Here is a 20,344-nt window from a genome sequence, read left to right on the forward strand (position 1 = left end):
TCCTCCAAGATCGGTCTAGCTGGACCTCTGCAATCTTTGTAACTGGCAAAAATCAGGCATGACAAGAGTTGAACCTGCTTTAAAAGCTCCCAATACGTTCCATGGCAATGTTACTTTTGCACTAAGTTATTCATTCTGTCTTGAAAGGCGGGGAATGGATGACGCTATCATTACACCTCTGCAGCCTGGGCTGGCCCACCTGAGCATACAGGATGCTCATTCACTCTGAGGGCTACTGAGTTATTCATAGAATTCCACAGAGATCTTTTTCTCACCTGCTGGTGTCTTTGATTTGTTAAGGTTCTTGGGCTTCCGTTTTCTGGTTTGAATCCCCTCTTTCCGCATTGCAAGAGGCCTGGGGACCTAGGAGGTTGCAAGTCAACACACATGATTTTCCAGTTGTACATGATCTGTGACAGTATTTACACAACACACACACACACACAGAAATACACACTGGGAGGGCCAGATCTGTGCAATTCCTCTACAAACTTTGGGACTGAGCCTAAGTCAATCAGGCCTGGAACTCCCTTTGAGCAAGAAATCAATTCTATTAAAAAGATGAGTTGAACACTTATATTTTGGGATACTGTACTAGACCCTGGGGAAACAGACTTAAAGACACAGTTCCTTGCCTGTAGAGTTCACAGTGTGTTGGGAAAGACAGACAAATAGAAAATAACCAGATTTTAGGTGATGTGGGAAAACAGAAAAAATAAAAACACTGAACTCTGTCTTGGGTTGGGGGAGGGAAAGCGGCAGACTGGCAGGGTCCTCTTTCTAGTATTTTAAAATAGTGTGCCTTGCCTACATCTGACTTCTTTCAGGCCTGGCCAACCGAACTGTTCAGTCCCGGGTCTATGCTAGTCTCTCCTGTGGGACTAATACAGGCCACACCTGCAAAAGCCAGAGGAAAAGCCACAGCCACTTTTGAGATATGAACATGGAATTGTTAAAGAAGGAAGTGTAGGGAATTCCCTGACAGTCCAGTGGTTAAGACTCTGCGCTCTCACTACCAAGGGCCCAGGTTCATTCCGTGGTCAGAGAACTAAGCCACCAGAGTGGCTAAAAAATAAAAGGGGGCAGTAGCATCCGTGAACTTGAACTGCCTTCCGGTCGACCTAGTCAGATGAGCCAGCACCTCCACCTTTGGAGGAAAGTGTCCTTCCCTCCCAGCCCTCCTCCCCTCCGCCCACCTTGAACCTTCTTGAACACCATCCTGACTTCAGAAGAATCCTGCCCTCATGTGCACCCCCGCCCACATTAGTACTTTAGAAACATTGTCATAAAGTGCGCGTCACATGAAACTTACCATCTTGACCATTATTAAATGTACAGTTCAACACTGTCAAGCATATTCACGGTTATGCAACCGTCTCCGCCATTCATCTCCAGAACACTTTCATCTTGCAAAACTGAACTCTCTGCTCATTAAACAGGAACTCCTCATTTCCCTCTCCCCTTACCCCCTGGTTTTACTTTCTTGGGGTATCTTTTTCCATATACTAATATGAATTGGTATACAACCAAATATATCTTTTTCTTTTATGGCTTTAAGAGTTTTGAAAATTTGCCAAAGAAAAGTTCTTCTCCCATCCCCAAGGTTATATAACCTCTCCCTCTATATTTTCTTCTAGTATTTTTACTGTCCCTTTTTAGAGGTTTTACATTTCATATCTTTAATACACCCAAGTTTATTTTTGATTTTGGTAGGAGGCAGAGGCCAAGTTTCATTTCTGTGTTCCAGACTGGGTCAATACAAGCATTCTTAAAAAGCTATTCTTTATCCATTGAATTGTTACCTTTGTTATATATCATACTACCACATATACAGACTACTTTTGAGTCTCTTTCATCGGTAAAATGGGAATTAGACTTAGGTAGTATTAAAGATGGAAGTGATGTTCCCTAGCAATGTCTCTGCTATGGTCTGAATGTGTATCCCCCTCAAACTGACATGTTCACAAACCTATAGTCCAAGGTGATTGTATTAGGAGGTGGGGCCTTTGGAAGGTGATGAGGTCATGAAGTTGAGCCCTGATGAATGGGATTAGTGGCCTTATACAGGAGACCCCACAGCATTCTTGCCCCTTCCACCATGTAAGGACAGAGTAAGAAATCTGCCACCAGACAGGGGGTCCTCCCTTGATCTGGCCTCTGATCTCAGACCTCTAGCTTCTAGAACCACAGAAATTAATTTTTGTTGGTTAAGCTGCCCAGTAGGGCTTCCCTGGTAGCTCAGACAGTAAAGAATCCACTTGGAATGCAGGAGGCCTGGGTTAGATCTCTGGGTAGGGAAAATCCTCTGAAGAAGGGAATGGCTACCCACTTTAGAGAACTTGCCTGGAGAATTCTTGCCTGGAGAATCCCCCTTGGACAGAGGAGCCTGGCAGGCTACAGTCCCTGGGGTTGCAAAGAGTCAGACATGACTGAATGACTAACACACACACACACACACACACACACACACACACACACACACAAGCTGCTCCGTGGGCCTCCCGGGTGGCTCAGTCAGTAAAGAATCCACCTGCAATGCAGGAGACCCAAGCTGCCCAGTCTATGGCATCGTTACAGCAGCCTTAATAGACTGCTGTAAGACAGTCTCTGGACCTTCCAGATTTAAGTGTATTTAAGGAGACAATGAATTATGATCTGTGGGGAAGAGGGATGAGACCCAAGCTGTGGAGGAAAGTACGGGACGTGGTGCGGAGGGAGCCTTACGCCATGGAGCTTCATGTAGAGGCCGCAGGCATTACACACTGGCTCGCCCTCGGCGTTGCGGCGCCACAGCGTGGTGGTGGTGGTCTGGCAGTTGGCGCAGGAGAGGCCCACTCGGCGCGAGGCAGACTGCAACACAGGAGACAGACCCTTCAGGCCCAAGGCAGGTGCCATGGCATCTGCTTCACCAGGAGCAATCGCGGGGCGGGGCCACCGCAAGGGATGCTCCGATGCTGCGATGCCCGGATGATGGGAATCGGGTACCCCAGCCTCTCACGGGTGCATGGGACCGAGGGCTGGGCTGCCGGAGACAGCAAATCCTGGTCGTTCCTGCTGCGTCAGCGACATTATCTGTCACGTCAGGGAAGAGCCCAGCAACCACTGGGCACTGTAGGCAGAAAAACTTCTCCGGAAAGTAGAATTAACCTGGGCCTCAGGGGCGGGAGTTGACAATTACTGTATCCCAGAGACTTCAAACACTGACTTCAAGAGAGGGAAGCAAGCACCACGGTTTATCCCCTCTGTTCTTCCTTCCCTAATATCTGTGAAAGCTATTGGTCAAAATTAAATCGTGGTAGAAATGACCAGGAAACTAGGAGCCAAAAACTTGCTTCTATCTCCTCCCCAGCTACAGGGCCCAGCACACCCTCACATAATCTTTGGGTTTGTCAACGGATCAGCTGAAAACTGAGTGAGTCACAACATAAAAGGAAGAGTCAGCCTTCCTCACAGGGTTGACGTGAGCACAGGAGACACACCACACAATGCAGGCAAGGCACAGCCTCACTTTTCACTTCTGCATAATTAAGGGGTTGAACTGAATGGGCTGGACCATCCTCACAGTTCAAACTAACACTGAAGGTGGACGAAATGACTCTTTGCCACCCACCCAATCCTTCAACCTGCACCTTCTTTGAAAGATAACTTGAAACCCCAGATTCGAAACCAGGAGCTGCCCACTGAGGCTGAGCCCGAAGCCGGGAGCTGAGAGAAGCAGAGAAGCAAGCCCGCTGCCCCCGCCCTGGCCACGTGGCACCTGCCCCCGCCCTGGCCACGTGGCACCAGGCCCTGCTTACCAGGCGGCGCTGGGGTTTGATGAGGGGCCGGTTGATGCCGTTCATCTTGTGGTAGAGGCCACAGGCGTTGCACAGGTAGTGTCCCGTCCCGTCCCGCCGCCACAGTGGGGTGGACATGGCCCCACAGTTGACACACTCTCTGCCTTCCGAGAAGTCATCAAACATATCTACTGGGTGGGAAGCAACACAGAGGATTAGCTCTCTGCTTATGCCCAGAAATCAGAGACCACAGAAACGATGGCCTTCCCTTGCAAGGAGTGGAAGACGGGCCACTTGGGCTGCCATGTTGTTCCTCACTCTGCCCTCACCCTGGAGAACCGGCTCCAAGGCCTGTCCTGGGGAGTGGACGTTTCACCGCCGACATCACAGACACAGCAGGGCTCTCCCTGGTTGTGAGAAGGGGAAGGCAGGGCGGCAGAGACCACCAGCACCTGGACCCTCCGCTGCTTCAGAGCTGGGGTCTCACCCGACACTGCGTTCCACTCAAGACCTTCTTTCTCTCTTTTTTCCCTTTCAGAATTGAGATTCCAGTTCCTTTTCCGTAAAAATATAATAAATATTTACTTCAAGAAAGTTAAATGCTGAAATGTGTACAAAGAATATAGTAAACACATGTAATCCTATAACTCAAAGATCACCATGTTATTAAGTTCGTTCTATTACATCCTTCGTAATACTTTACACATTGACACAGGTTTGCCTACTTGAGGTCAGGCCATATCATTTTGAGCCTGTCTTTTCACTTCATATCAAAGCATTTTCCCATATTAGAAATTCTTCAGAAACTTTAGTGTATATTATCCCATCACAGAAATGCACCATCCTTTATTCTCACTGAATTTTTACTAAGTCATTACCCAGTTTCTGATTTTTGTAGACAAAGCTCATTCAGTAAACTACTCTTAGCATTTCTGGTTATTTCTCAGGATATTCCCCTAGATATAGAATTACTGAGCAAAAGGGACTCTCTTTTTTGAAAGCTCTTGAAATTTTCAAACTTCCCTGCATGAGAAGGTCGTAATTCATTTTTCTCATTTCAATATCTGTATGATCATGCTATGTCATACCTTGACGTTTTTCTTGCTTATTGGAACAAAGGGATAAAGGTGCATATTATAAGCAATGATGCCTTAGAGTGGAACCTGTCCACAGGAACGTGGCCATCCCTGCCACTCCCCTGCACTCGCTCACAGGCCCCTCCCTCCCCACCCCCTTTGTCTTCCATTGTCTATAGAATTTTTTAAAATATTTACTTATTGATTGATTGATTAATTGATTTGGCCATGCTGGGTCTTAGTTGTAGCATGTGGGACCTAGTTCACTGACCAGGGATCGAACTCAAGCTCCCTGCATCGGGAGCTCAAAGTCAACCACTGGCCCACTAAGGAAGTCCTAATGTCTATAGAAGGTAACAACGGACACATCTCACTCGTGTCATCCTGCTGAGATAGGTTGGGCCGGTTTTCTTATTCCCTGTTATCTATTTAAAGCCTGGCTGAGAACTCCCAGAAGTCTCTCTGACTCCATAGTATTGCTTCCTGTTTTAAAAAATGTTATATTCTTTCTAATTTTCTGTCCCTAAATACAGCCACTCTGGTGTCCAGATTGCTCTTATCGTACTATGAGAAGCAAGAGTGGATTTTTCTCTAGTTCACGGGGAGACTTGAGGAGGAGGGTAACGCCTTTCTCTGCCATCAAGACTTAGCCCCCTTGCCCTGGGGGTTAAGGTCTCACATTCTGCCAGTTCTGTGGCCCCACTACCTGCTCTAAGGGAACATGAGCTAAGAGAGGAAAGGATGGTGGGGGGCCCTCCCCTCAAGTCTGGGTACACAAACAGTCATTTGCACCTGCAAACAAGTAACTGTGAGTCAACAGTGTGCAGGTGTGAGGGGCTGTTTGCTCAGTCTGGGGAGCTGAGCACACACAGTCACAAGAGAGGCTATTTTTGCACCCAGGTCACACTGAGAACCCTCCAGCAAGGTCACCGGCCTTCAGAGCCCCACATGACATGACGACTCCTGGACTCAGCTTTCTTTCCCAAACCCGGGGGAGGCGTCAACAACCTGCACGTCACTCTCCACCCACCACTGCCACCCCACCCGTGCCTGTTGCCCCGCTCCCTTGGCCCAGCCTTCTGGTGAGAGGGCTGGAAAGGCCAAGGGAGTTCATAAAAGGCCCTCAGACCAAGGAGAGGCGCTTACAATGTCCTCATTTGTAGCGTGTTTGCAATCAACACTAGATGGCGCTACAGCCTCAAAAGATCCTCGTCATTCGGGTCTAACTCCGGACAGAGGGCTTTCTACAGCCACCTTTCCATTCCAAACCCAGTACAACTCAATTATTCTTTTTGTTGTTGTTGTTTTTTCAGGCCCAAATGTGGCCTGAATGGGAAAACGAACTCTTATTTAATTACCATCCAGCTTTCAACATTTTGTGGCCAATCGTATCTCATGTATACCTCCACCCACTTTCCCTACCTGATTTTTTTTTTTTTAAGAAACTCTCAGACTTTCTGCCATTTCACTCATAAATATTTCAGAACGTGCCTCTCACAGATAAAGATTCACACTCTTTTTCTTTTAAAGATGAGCAAACCAACCTCTTTCCTATGTTCCGATTTATCTAAAGAAGGCTGCACAAACAGAGGTCTCTCAATCCATTCCTCTTTTTTTGGAGGGGACATTCCCTTTTCTTTTCACACTTACTGTTTTACCTCCCAGACAGGGTCTCATCTCAGGAGGCTCCCTAGCAGTTCCAGTCTCTCTGCTGGTTACTGGCCTGGAGCGTTGAGAACCCAACACCAAGGTTTGCCTTAGAAATACCTTCTCACCTGCCACACAGAATGGGTTACACAGTCAAGCAACTATTTTACAGGCTGGGGAAAGGCACTGGAGGTCGGCAAGTATGTATTTGTCACTAACAAATATTTACTGAGTACCTGCTATTTAAGCACTCTGATGGAGGTCATAGGAGCTATGAACACTAATGCCCTGGTTGGGCAAACTGGGCCACAGTATCAGCAATGAATAACAGCATAACTGAACTCATTTGGGCCATGTATCTTTAAAAAAAATTTTTTTTTTTTTTGGCTGTGCTGGGTCTTCATTGCTGCACAAGGGCCTTCTCTAGTTGTGGCGAGTGGGGGCTGCTCTCTAGTTGCAGTGCATGGGGCATATATGGGCTTCTCATCGCGGTGGCCTCTTTTGTTGCTGAACATGAGCTCAGTTGCTCCACGGCATGTGAGATCTTCTCAGACCAGGGATGGAACCTATGTCTCCTGCGTCGGCAAGTGGATTCTTTACCACGGAGCCACCAGGGAAGCCCCGGGACCCATATCTTAAGCAAGTGGGGTATTATGGTGGCAGAGACTGCTTGTCTAGGGTAGAAGGCGCAGAAGTCTGACCCAGATTGAAGAGTCGGGCATTACAACAGCAGCCAAAGGAAAGCCGTTAAGGACGAGCTTCCTAAAAGCATCGTAAATGTACCACGTCTGCCTACAACCTACCACATCTCCAAATGGGTAAAGTCTCCATGTCTTCTACCAGACAGATCTTGTCATCTGACCTACTCAGTGGGATGTTGCACACATGTAAATGATTATGACGAAGACAACCTAATGATAGAGAAAAATGCCTACTTCCCATGTTAAATAAAAAAACGCAACTTGCAAAACATCCTATACGCTGTGACAGCAGCTGAGACCACCAGGAAGGGGCTTCTATTAGGCTAATAAATTGTGTGGCTTTTTCATTTTTAAAAGTATCATTCTGAAATGTTATAATTGCTTAGCTTTTAAATACGATAAAAAAAAATAAGAAAACCAAAACTTCTGATCATCTACAGCAACTCCCACTATGCCATGGGGGAAGGCACCTTTTATTCTCTTACATCTGACACAAGCAGGAACCCAATGGACTGAAGAAGGGGAAGAAAGTTCAAACACTACTGCTTAGCTCCCACTCTGGGGAAGGTGAGAGGCTACAGGCTGGGAGCCCCAAACCAGCACTAACATCTGTGTGAACCTTGGTAACAACCACCTCATTACATAGACGTGCCCTGGGTGGAACTTCCCGAGGGCAAGTGGGCAGCAGCCTGATTTCTAATGAGGAAGGCCATGGCCATGGCCTTGACTTTCAAAAGCCCCACCCACCCAGTGCCGGGCATCTTGGGATCTGGACCAACCACTTAGAAAGGCAATGGGAATCCAGCTCTCAGAAGTGGGTCAGTGTTACCCCACATTCAGAGGAAAGACTTGTAATAAAAGTTGTAAAGTACTTTGCAAATAAGGGAAAAAAACCTCACAACAATGGCTGTAAAGAGGTCTGCAAACACCCAATGAGATAACAGTGGTGGGTTATTGTCAGGGCTGGTGGGGTTGGGAGAGAGTGGGAACAACCAGGGAGAAACTGGGGGCTGGGATTTTGGGAGCGGGAACAGATAGAAGAGCTAGATTTGGGAATCTGGCCTTTTCTCAATTGTAAGGTGTATCGCTCTTAAATTTGACCCAGTTTGAGACTCATAGGCAGAGTGAACTTGCAGACAGGTTGAGTGGTCTGGGGCTGCTCCTCATGGGAACTCGTAATTCACGATCATTTTAGCAACCAAAAGCAGAAAATGAATTGAGCCCTCACCCCAGGAATGGGGATTTAACTCCTCACTTCCATCCATGCCCAATTAAAAAAATGTTTTAAAGGAGGGGCGAAAACCCAGCCTGGTTTGTTCTGTGCCCAATTTATTAATAGTACGGATATGCCTAGGAATTAAGGCAGACTACGCCCACCCAAGTGCCTGCAAGAAAAATGTGGGCCAGGAGGTTGAAGGATCCCACCCTGACTTCCCCCATGGCTAGCTGACGCAAACACAGGCTGGGAGCTGACCTCTCCCGGCCGGCTCCATCAATCTTGGGGAACCCACCCACAGGCTGGCCAGCAAGTCAGGGCTGGGAGAGGGGCTGACGGGAGAGGAAGAGAGGGGAGGTGGTGGGGGAGAAGTGAGAGGACTCAGAGACCGGGATTACAGCTGGCAACATCCACTGGGTACTGCGAGAAAGCTGTTTTGTCTCCCTACAGCCGGAGAGCGAGCTCAGGCTGATGGACTCGGCCACGTTCATGCCAGCCGCTGGGTTGGAGCTGCAAAGCTGGCTCTGCTCTGCTGCAAAGGTGCCCCTCGTGCCTTCCCTCTTCAGGGGGGCTACCACTTGCTGGGTCTTGAGCCAGAGCTGGGAGGGAGGAGACCCTCCTCTCCCTCAGTCCTCAGATGCCGAGTCCGTCAGGTGCCTGTGTTTCTGGTGGGGGCACCAGAGCCCAGATACATGCCGTGTGTGTGTGTCCACTCTGCTTGCCTTTGAAGCAAGTGCTGGACATAGAGATATATTAGGCAAAGTGTAAAACGTGGAAGTGTTAGTTGCTCAGTCGTGTCCAAGTCTTTGTGACCCCAAGAACTGTAGCCCACCAGGCTCCTCTGTCCATGCCAAGAATTCTCCAGGCAAGAATACTGGAGTGGGTTGCCATTCCCTTCTCCAGAGGATCTTCTCAACCCATGGATCAAACCCAGGTCTCTTGCATTGTAGACAGATTCTTTACTGTCTGAGCCACCAGGGAAGCCCATATTAGGCAAAACTGGGGCAAAAATCTCTGCCCTAAGTTGTCTCGATCTAGCTGGGGATGTACAACTCAAAGCAAATAATTTTATTAAATGCGACAAATTGCAATGAAGCCTGGGCTGCATCACTAGGCCCCACCCCTCACCTCCACCCCCAGCACATCCTCAGCTGCCCCAGGTCACTCTGCAGTCTATCTCGGGAGGGAAAACACACAAACACAATGGAAATTATCCATGCCCAGAGCGCCAATTCAGTGGTGCAAAATCAAGGCCAGAGTGGGTGGGAGGCCAGGCCGGGTGAACAGAGTGGAGGGGCCGCCCAGAGACGGGACAGAGCCAAAGGGGCTTCAAGACGTCCAGCCCCACCCAGAGGTCCCTGCTGAACCCCAGCCCCAAGTCCCATCCAAAGTTCAGCGGAGATTGTGCCTGGATTTCCTGACAGGCCAGGCTCTGTCCCTGGGCTGGCGCCTCGGTTTGAGGCACGAGCAGCAAACAAATCCCGAGGTTTTTGGGCAGCGACTGAGCCTTCGGTCTTCTGGGCTTCGTCAGGCCCAGCCGGTGACAGGCAGCTGGGCGGGGAGGGCAGACACAGCTCAGGCAGCGACCGGCTGGCTGGCAGGATTAGAGCACCTATTTTGGAAGCTCCTGCTAAACAGAAGCGGTTCCTGCTGGGCCGGGCTGCAGCTGCCCTGCGGAGCGGGAGCTGGGGGCCTGCCTCTGAGTGCCCGGCAGGGCACGCGGGAGCTGCACAGAGAGTACCCACTACATCCCAACCCTGACCCATGAGGGGCAGGATAGCTTTAGAAATTTACAAACAAGGAAGCTGAGAAGAATCTGTATGAAACATGTGACCCACTATATTTCTTTTTCTTTCTTTCCTTCCTTCCTACTTTTTTTTGCCACACCATGTGGCTTATAGGATCTTAGCTCCTGGACCAGGGATCAATCCCATGCCCCCTGCAGTGGAAGCACAGAGTCGTAACCACTGGACCCCCAGGGAAGTCCCTGAACTACATTTCTTAATAGCCACTGAGCAATATGAGAGACCTTTAAACTTTTCTTCAGGTGAATATTGTAATTGTACTGGAAATAGATTTCCACCAACACACACACTCCAGTAGCATTTACCAAGGAGCCTGGCTTTGGACTTGAGGTGAGAGTTGAAGAATGAGTCAGGTTAAGAAAAAAATCACAAGTAAGCAAGGACATCCTGAAAGGAAGGAACCACCAGAAACAGGGAGGGAGGGAGGAAGGAAAGGAGGAAAGAAAGAACAACCTCTTGCTATGATAGACTGGAGGAAAATATTTGCAGCATGATGCCAAGGATTAATACTGCCTAATATGCTTTGGCGGGGAAGGCAGTGGCAACCCACTCCAGTAGTCTTGCCTGGAAAATCCCATGGACAAAGGAGCCTGGTGGGCTGCAGTCCATGGGGTCGCTAAGAGTCGGGCACGACTGAGCGACTTCACTTTCACTTTTCACTTTCATGCATTGGAGAAGGGAATGGCAACCCACTCCAGTGTTCTTGCCTGGAGAATCCCAGGGACAGAGGAGCCTAGTGGGCTACCGTCTATGGGGTCGCACAGAGTCGGACACGACTGAAGCGACTTAGCAGCAGCAGCAGCAGCAGCAGCAATATACTTTGGGCACCTGATGTGAAGAACTGACTAACTGGAAAAGACCCTGATGCTGGGAAAGATTGAAGGCAGGAGGAGAGGGGGATGACAAAGGATGAGATGGTTGGGTGGCATCACCGACTCGATGGACTTGAGTTTGAACAAGCTCTGGGAGTTGGTGATGGACAGGGAGGCCTGGCGTGCTGCAGTCCATGGGGTTGCAAAGAGTCAGACACGACTGAGTGACTGAACTGAACTGAATATGTTAAGAAAAATGACAGGTCACACAGAGAAAGACTCCGTGGGGCTCAACAATGACACTGGAGAAGCTGTGGGAAGAGACAAGCCTTTCCATTCTGTGGACCAGCTGATCCTTTCTTGAAGCTCTAACCAACCATGACACTGAAGAAGCTGTGGGAAGAGACAAGCCTTTCCATTCTGTGGACCAGCTGATCCTTTCTTGAAGCTCTACAAGCTCCCAAGTGTCTGCCTCCATTCCTATTTGGTCTGCATTCACAGCAGGGGCAGAGTGGGAGGGAGGCCCAGAAAGAGGTGTGTTAGTGGGGGTCAGAGAAGTAAGTCTTGTCCAGTAAATAGAGGAGCTCAGCTTTCAACCCAGAAAGACTGGCCAGTCTCTTAACCGTGGACCCAGAGTTCCACCAGGTTCTGCCAGCAGATGGATAGCTTGACCATCTTGCCGGGGGCCTGATTCTCCTCCCAGTAGCAGACAGTGATTTTTGAACATGAGCAATTCAAAAATCACTTTGTGAAAGACAGTCATGACATGACATGTTAGCAGCGAGGACCACAAGAAGTCCAGCACCCACGTATGTATGCCTGTTTATCCAGCTCACCGGCACCACAGAAGCATCTCAAGGCACGTGCGTTTCAATGCCCTTCAGCACACCAGCTTGGGAAATGCCTCCTGGCCTGCCTCTTTGTGACCCTCAAGAATCCCCAGGTACAGGGATATAATTACAGTGTAAAGATTTCCCCATGACTGAAGGGGTAGTCACTAACGTGGGAGAAATTTCTGGGAGCTTTAAATTTTTATTTATTTATTTGGCTGTGTCTTTTTTGCTGTGCGAGTTTTTCTCTAGTTTCGGAGAGCAGGGGCTACTCTCTAGTTGCAGTGCTCAGGTGCCTCGTTTCAGAACACGGGCTCTAAGGCACGATGGCTTCAATAGCTGCGGCACGTGGGCTCAGTAGTTGAGTCTCCTGGGCTCTAGAGCACAGGCTCAATAGTTATACGCGTGGGCTCGGTTGCTCCATGGCATGTGGGATCTTCCTGGATCAGGAATCAAACCTGTACCTCCTGCATTGGCAGGTGGATTCTTTACCACTGAAGCACCAGGGAAGCCCTCTGGGTGCTTTAGAATTCACAGTTGGTCCTTGGTGAGCATGATGTCCTGAGCCTCCTGCATTGTGCAAGGTTAAGTCCATGAAGGACACAGACCGCCTCATGATTATCCATGGTGTTAGGTTCTGAGAATACTACTTTGCTTGCTGTATCTATAAGTGAAACACATGTAGACTCCTGGGAGAGGGTCACCATGGCCCCTTTCCACTTGTGATGCACAGGCTTGGGAAACTGTCTTCAAAGTAGACAAACAAACAAAGAGACACTCAAAAGATTGTGTTGTGTTTTAATTTCGATCTTAAAACTCTTCCTAATGTTGATATTTTATCCTTCTGACAATAAATGTTTTTACAAACACTGTTGTGCCCAGTGGTCTCCTGGTCCTCTGTGGGCTCCCCCTCCCCACATCCTGTCCATTTTTACCCAGTGGCTGAGCTGCCCAGAGTCTTCCCCAAGGGGCCTGGGGAAGAACCCTGCAGACATGAGTGAGGACTAGCCTGGGTCTCTGTCAGCTGCTGCATCCAACGGACACCCTGCCCTGCAGCCTCCCGCCTCTAAACCTGGAACCAACAGCTCCTCCTCTTTGCCTCCCCCCGCCTCACCCACTCCGTTGGACTGGCTAGGATACCACATAACTCACAAGTTACAGTAGAACACTTCTGAGGGAAAGGTGCTTGTTACTAATTATTCTGGGTTACCATTTTGTTGTTCACTTGCTAAGTCATGTCCAACTCTTCGCCACCCCGTGGACTGCAGCACGCCAGGCCTCCCTGTCCCTCACTCTCTCCCTGAGTTTGCCCAGGTTCATGTCCATTGGGTCAGTGACGCCATCCAACCATCTCATCCTCTGCCACCCTCTTCTTTTGTCTTCAATCTTTCCCAACATCAGCATCTTTTCCAATAAGTTGGCTGTTCACGGCAGGTAACTGGCTTAACATCAGACTTATGGCCACTCTTGACAGAACTCAAGTATAAGACCTACAACCCTGACACTTACTCCCCCGGGGTCCCCCAGACACTCGTTTCTCGGTGTCACCACCTCCCAGACAAGGTGTATGCAGAATGCAAGGAAAGAGGTGCCCCAAACTGCTCTGAATGCTGGGTTCTCTAGTTGGCCACCAACATCTCCCATCTCCCCAGGTTCAGGCTGGGTTTAGCCTTTGGCTCAGCTACAGCCACAGGAGCCCTGGGTGGGCATCGGCCACTGAAAATATTTGCTGCTTCCTGGACTCTGGGTACTGAGCCCAAAACACACTCCCATTCCTTCTCTGCGCCTGATAAGCTCTGAGCAGCCCCTCATCCTGGTACTCTTGTGCTGGCTCCTTGAGGGTGGGCACACAAGTCTTGAAAACTAGAAGAGATGTCTGGGTGACTATGTGGATGTTTGGTGGAGGAAACCAAGGTCCGAAGATGGTAAGTAAGTCATCTAAGCTTCCAGAACATTCTGTGACCTGATCTTTGCCCTCCCCAGCCCCATGCTGCTCTCAGGCTGGTTCACTTCATCTGCAGTGCTCGGCACACAACAGAAACTTAGAACATTTTGACCGAACAGATTTCAAAATCCAGCGCCCTAAAGCATTCAATGAGGCAGCAGTCACACCAGTAGGACAGTGTACATCTGAAGGCTCCGCTCCTGGCCTGCCTGATTGCCTGGTTACTGAGATCCATGTTCCTGGACAAACATCATAATTCAGTTGAGGGAATTATATACACAGGGCCACAAGTTCTCCTAGCTATAAATACACATATACACATAGTGTACATATACACCCATCTGTGTGTGTGTGTATATATATATATATGTATATTATACATCCATCTGGATGTATGGATGGATGGATACAGGAAAGTACTCCACGAAATGCATTAAAAATCAGCCAACTCTAGTGATAAAATTGCTCTAATAATTCATTAAAATACATCGAAAAGACTCCCCAACACTCCCAGAGATAAAGAGACAGACAGGAAGGCAGAAATATTTATATGTTAGGTGTTAATGGCAAAACACTAGCAACAACTCAAATATTCACTGGTAGGGGAATGAGTAAGAAAACTAAGATACAGTAAAAAAAGAAAAAAAGAAAACTTGGGTTGATTTTTTAAATGACAATTAGTAGACTATGTCAAGAATTTTCTCTTCCTGTAACACAGTTCAAAATTCACTAAATCAGCAGCTAATTAAGCAAACATCTTTGTATTGGGGGGAACAGCATTGGAGGCAGAGGGAACAGCAGTGTGAAATCCCTGAGCTCAGGGGAAATGGATGGTTAAAAATAACATTAATACCGAGAAAGAAGCCGGTCACAAAGATCAGAGTGCATGGTCCCATTCATATGAAATGTTCAGAATCCACAGGCAAATCCACAGAGAGTAGATTAGTGGTTGCCAGGGGCTGGGGGAGAAGGAACGGGAATGTCTGTTGACGGGTACAGGGTTCTTCATGGAGTGATGAAAATGTCCTCAAGTTGACTGTGAGACAGACACACAACTCTGTGAACATATTACCATCCATCCACTGTAGTGCACACTTTAAATGAGTGAAATTTACAGCCTGTATATTACATATTACTTGCATAATGCAGATTAATAAGGCTGTTGCGAAATAACTAATATCATGTTCAATTTACTTTTCAAAAGCATCTCTGCCTAGGCGCCAGGGGATTGGAAATGTCAACTTCATTCCTGCAACTTCCCAGGATCCTCCCATTCCAATGACCAAATGCCTTCTGCACGTGGACCTCAGGGCTCAGGTAGCCACTAAGGCACAGGCTATTCTTCCCACCCACAGAAGGAGAGAGGAAGGTCCTTTCCACAGTGGGCAGGACCAACAAGTGCAGGCATGTACGTGACAAGCCAGTCAAAAGCTGCCTGCCAATCTCGCTGTGGACAAAGTCCGGCGCTGGTTCTGGCTCCCCCAGAGTCCAGGCCTCCCGCCAGCCTGCCTCAGTCTCCTAATTGTGCCCTGGGAGAGGACTGTGGGTAAACACGCAGACCGGACATTGATGGAGAGCAGGGCACGGGGATAGGGAGGTGGGCAACATGAGGATATCTTGGCAAGAGGATAAACACAAGTGCATTTGATCCAGAAACTCCACTTCCAGGAATTTATCCTGTGGATGCCCTGGCACTTTCATAAAACGGCTCACGTACAAGCATAGTTAATGTGGCATTTTTTCCTGTAACAGCAGAGGATTGGGAAAACAACTTATATGTTCATCAATATGGGACTATTATTAACTCAATGAGGGTGTGCTGTGTAGCCATAAAGAATGAAAATCTTTTATACACTGATAAGGAATTCTTTCAGAGAAAGCACTGGCAACCCACTCCAGTACTCTTGCCTGGAAAATCCCATGGACAAAGGAGCCTGGTGGGCTGCAGTCCATGGGGTCACTAAGAGTCGGACATGACTTCACTTTCACTTTTCACTTTCATGCATTGGAGAAGGAAATGGCAACCCACTCTGGTGTTCTTGCCTGGAGAATCCCAGGGACGGAGGAGCCTGGTGGGCTGCCGTCTATGGGGTCGCATAGAGTCGGACACGACTGATGAGACAGCAGCAGCAGCAACAGCAGCAAGGAATTCTTTACAAAATATGCTATGAAATATTAGACGGTACAGAACAGGGCATAGAAGACTCTCTTAAAAAAGAAGAGGCGTCCAACACTGCTATATTTAAAATGGATAACCAACAAGGACCTACCGTATAGCACAGGGAACTATGCTCCGTGTTATGTGGGGGAGGAGTTTGGGGGAGAATGGATACACGTATCTGCAAGGCTGAGGTCCTTCCCTGTTCACCTGAAACTATCATATTTGCTAGTACGCACACCAAGTATCTCTAGGAGGACAGACAAGAAACTGATAATACTGACTGCTTCTAGGGAGACTATAATCTGGTGGCTCAGGAGTACTTTTCAACTGTATTTCCTTGTGAACCTTTCGAATACTGAACTATGTTAATTTATCTCCTCATTGCAATTAAATAACTCTTTTATAGGTTAAATAAAGCAATAAAGCAAATAATAAGCCTCCACCAGCATCACCACTGTTTCATGTAGTGATGTTTTTAATTTAGAGCAGGGAAGATTCCTTTTTCTGATTTCCCATCAGAGCATCTTATCTCCCACAATTTCCCAAGCAGGTTCTCAGTCTAATTGACCCACTGCCATCTCTCAGAGCACCCCAGTTCTTATCCCGAGGTGCCCCCAAGTCCAGTCTCCTCGACCAGCTTAGTTCCCAGCCCCCTGGTGAATCCTGCTTGGTTTCTAAAGCTAGGCTATACCCATGCACGCTGCCTGTTTAGATCCTGTTCCTTTTATTAATTAGGAAGACTGAGAAGGCGCTATGGCCAGGCCCTTTATCAGGGCCGTTGGAGGAGACTTATACCAGGCCAGTCTGGGCCCTTTTGACTCTGCAACCTCTCTTCAAGTTTGTGACAGGTTGGAAGGACAGAAAGGAAATACTGAACAAATTGCCAGACCAGCTCCCTCAGGGATCCAGACAATGGGTCTGGAGGGAAAAGCCTTTTCCTTCCAGCCCAGTGGCCGTCAAAAGGAAACAACTTCCCTTTCACCTCCTGGAATGGCAGCAGCCAGCCAGCCAGCCGGGGAGATTTATGGAGATATAATGTGACCTCTTTATTGCTCTGAATGCTAGGGAGGCATTTCAGGGAGATTTACGCCTTTTAGAAGGGGAGGGGAGCTAAGGTGTAGCACTGTATACATGGGACTACTTTCCTCCTCTGGGGGTTTCTTAGGGATTATTTAATCAAACCCAGGTTAAATTCAATCACCAGCAGTTTATATTTTCTTCTCCCACTAATCCACCTAGTTATCCTGCAAGCTTTTTGCATGAAACGTGGATTCTAAGGAGAGTCAGGAGGGCTCTGTTTAGCTTTGCATTCACTTAACATAAAACAAAAAGAAAGATGAAGATCACTTACAGTAGGGCCAGGAGACTGTGTTCCTCCCAGGCAATGGACCGGATAGCACTCATTTTATGCACCTATGTTTAGGACCTTCTTTGTAAAATGGGAGTGTTAGACCACATATCAAGGTCCTTCCTAGTTCAAAAATTATCTGGATTAATATCAGATCAAATGTATAAATGACTCTGACAGCGATTTTTCTGTCATTTGGGGTTTTTTAAAGCTGCAGAACCCTTCCTTCAATTAAAATTTTATTTAGGATTGATGTATGGCAAAACCAATACAATATTGTAAAGGAATTAACCTCCAATTAAAATAAATAAATTTATATTTAAAAAAAAAAAAGACAGAGAAGTGCAGCTGATTGAGTGAAAGGATGACCCAGACTTTTCCCAAATCCCCCTCGATACATTTAAACTCACACAGTGGCCTTGAGGAGGTCCTCCAACCACCAGAGTACTTTTCTGTCATTTGGGTTTTTTTTAAGCTGCAGAACCGTTTCTTCAATGAAAATTTTCTTTAGGATTGATGTATTTAGGATTAGTATAGCTGCAGGAGTGTTACCCAGGACTCTCTACCAATGATGTGAATGAGATCCATCTACTGCTTCAATACCACAAACTACATTTACTAAACTTATAGGCTGGGAGCAATGAGAACCCGCTCCAGAAGCATTACAAGCCAAGACATTCACCAACAGCAGCTTTACCTCTCTTGCTTTGGTCTCCAAAACTCAGAAATAAAATATTTGGAAAAGATGATTTCTAACTCTCTAGGTTGTATTTTTTTTTTTTAATGTGGACCACTTTTAAAGTCTTTATTGAGTTTGTTACAATATTGCTCCTGTTTTATATTTTGCTTTTTTGGCCAGGAAGCATGTGGAATCTTTGCTCCCTGACCAGGCACTGAACCCGCACCCCAAGCATGGAAGGTGAAGCCTTAACCACTGGACCACCAGGGAACCCCTTTAACTCCCTACTTTTTGAATCATCTGACTTGGCACTACACTGGAACTCTTTCCATTCATGTATATATGTATTTTATTTATCCCTATATTTATGTTTAAATTGTATAAATCATTATTGCTTTAAGAATACAAACAGTACAGAAAGATGGCACACGAAAGATACAAGTCTCCACCATTACCACTGTCCTGCTCCCTAGAAGCAATGGAGGTTAACAATTTTTCTATTTCCAGACATTTTCTATATTATTAATTATAATTTTCATATTTAGAAATTACAAAAAGTACCAAAAATAATATAACAATTCCTTTTATTCTTTATCACCATCCCTATCCAATCACTATTTTGAATTCACTGTATATTCTTCCAATTCCTGTTCATCCTCTTACACACATAGATATGTATCTCTGAACATGATAGGCATGGCTTTGTATAAATTGAAATTTTACTTTACATGAATACCCTCATACTGTACACCAAGTTTACAAATTTACTTTTTTTTAACTGTGAACTATTTCAGTAATTGAGAAGAAAAGAATATTACACCACTTTTGAAGCCAGCATTTGGCTTTGTTAAATCTTAACATTTTACCATATTTCCTTCCAATTTTTTAAAGAAATAAAGCACTGCAGATTGTTGATTCCTATCATCCCAGTCTCCTCTTTCCCTCAGTGGATCTTGAATATGTTTACAATTCATGTGAATGCTTTTACTCTGGTAAACATATGTGCACAGTTTTCCAAAAAAGTACATAGTTTTTTTGCATGTCTTAAGCTTCATTAAGCTTCATAGAAATAACATGATATTTGTAGCTTTCTGTAAGTTTTATTTTTGCCTGTTAATATGTTTCTGAGTTTTAATTATGTTGATACATATGCAGCTACTTTATTTGCTTTACAGTTTTTCTTTATATTAACACAGGGCATTTAATTTGTCTATTTCATTATGATGTATATTTAGGTAGTTTTCAATTTTTGCCACAATAACCACTGCAACAGGAATCCTTGTACTTATCTCTAGGATGTATTAGGCTTGTTCAAAACCTTCCATCCCTGGTAGTTATCCATTGCAAGTGCCAGACCTCTAGAAATCAGCATGTTAAACTGAACCAACTTGAGGGGAATAACTTCCACAGGACTTACTTTCCAAAGAAAAACATTGTTTAGAGTAGCAAAATTATAAGCCTACCAAGGCATGTTGTAAAACCTCTAAACAGTAACCCAGCAAGTTTTGTGAATGGAAATGTAGTACTCAAATCACATCTGCTTTAAAAGTTGTAACAAATATAGATGCATTAAAGAGAAACATATACATTCAGCAAACACTTATGTTTGGCTGGGGTGCTGTTTAACAATGTATCAGACATCTTTTGCTAGGTTATGTTGTAGTAAGCAACCCCAGAATCTCAGTGGTCTACTATGTTGAAGCGTTGTTTCCTGCTGTTCATACTACACGTCAGCTGGCTGCAGTTCTGTTGTATGTGTGTAATTCGATTCAATCTGAGACCCAGGCTGACAGTGCAACCTCTACCTGGGTCATGCTGGTCTCATGGCAGGGGCAAAAAAGTGATGTCAGCGCTACATAATGACTCTTCATACCTGTGCTTGGAATCTGCGCAAGTGACTTGTAGTCACATGGCCTTGATCAAAGCAAGTCTCACAGGCAAGCCTATGTTATCAGGGTGGGAGATGTAATCCTCCCCCAGGAAGGGGCACCTGGAAGGGCCCCAGGCATCAGGGCACAGTGCCATCTGCCCTGAACACAAATGGGATCGCACCATACAGGCCTTTCTGCAGCTTAGTTTCTTCATGGAAGCACATGTATTTGGACACTTCCCCCACCCTCCCCCCAAAAAAGGCCTAAAAATATTAGATCTTTATTGACATAGGATAGGAAAATGGACTGAAGTTCCCTTATGCCCAGGACTTTCTCTTATAATCAACAGCCTGGGGCTGATCAAACTCAGACCCCCACTCCCCCAGAGGGACAATCCCTGCTGGTATCAATCTGCCCTTGTTATCAGGGCCAATTTGAGCACTATCTGGTCTAAAGTTTGGTTATAAAACTATGACC

The 20,344-nt window shown here is 46.6% G+C and overlaps 1 protein-coding gene across 3 annotated transcripts in view; it reads right to left on the bottom strand.

Annotated features, from left to right (window-relative positions):
• Nucleotides 1-20,344, bottom strand: part of GATA4 (GATA binding protein 4) — a 79,135-nt gene that overhangs the window by 4,611 nt on the left and 54,180 nt on the right. For 2 of the 3 annotated variants that reach the window (XM_027548983.1, XM_027548982.1), the window contains exons 3-5: nt 3,798-3,967; nt 2,725-2,850; nt 276-363 (exon numbers count right to left, since the gene is read on the bottom strand). In XM_027548983.1, the coding sequence (XP_027404784.1) occupies nt 276-363; nt 2,725-2,850; nt 3,798-3,967 (384 nt within the window). The remainder of the gene's footprint in view (nt 1-275; nt 364-2,724; nt 2,851-3,797; nt 3,968-20,344) is intronic. The other variant, XM_027548985.1, reaches the window with a different exon arrangement.

Source organism: Bos indicus x Bos taurus, chromosome 8, assembly GCF_003369695.1.
Source record: "Bos indicus x Bos taurus breed Angus x Brahman F1 hybrid chromosome 8, Bos_hybrid_MaternalHap_v2.0, whole genome shotgun sequence".
NCBI lineage: Eukaryota > Metazoa > Chordata > Mammalia > Artiodactyla > Bovidae > Bos > Bos indicus x Bos taurus.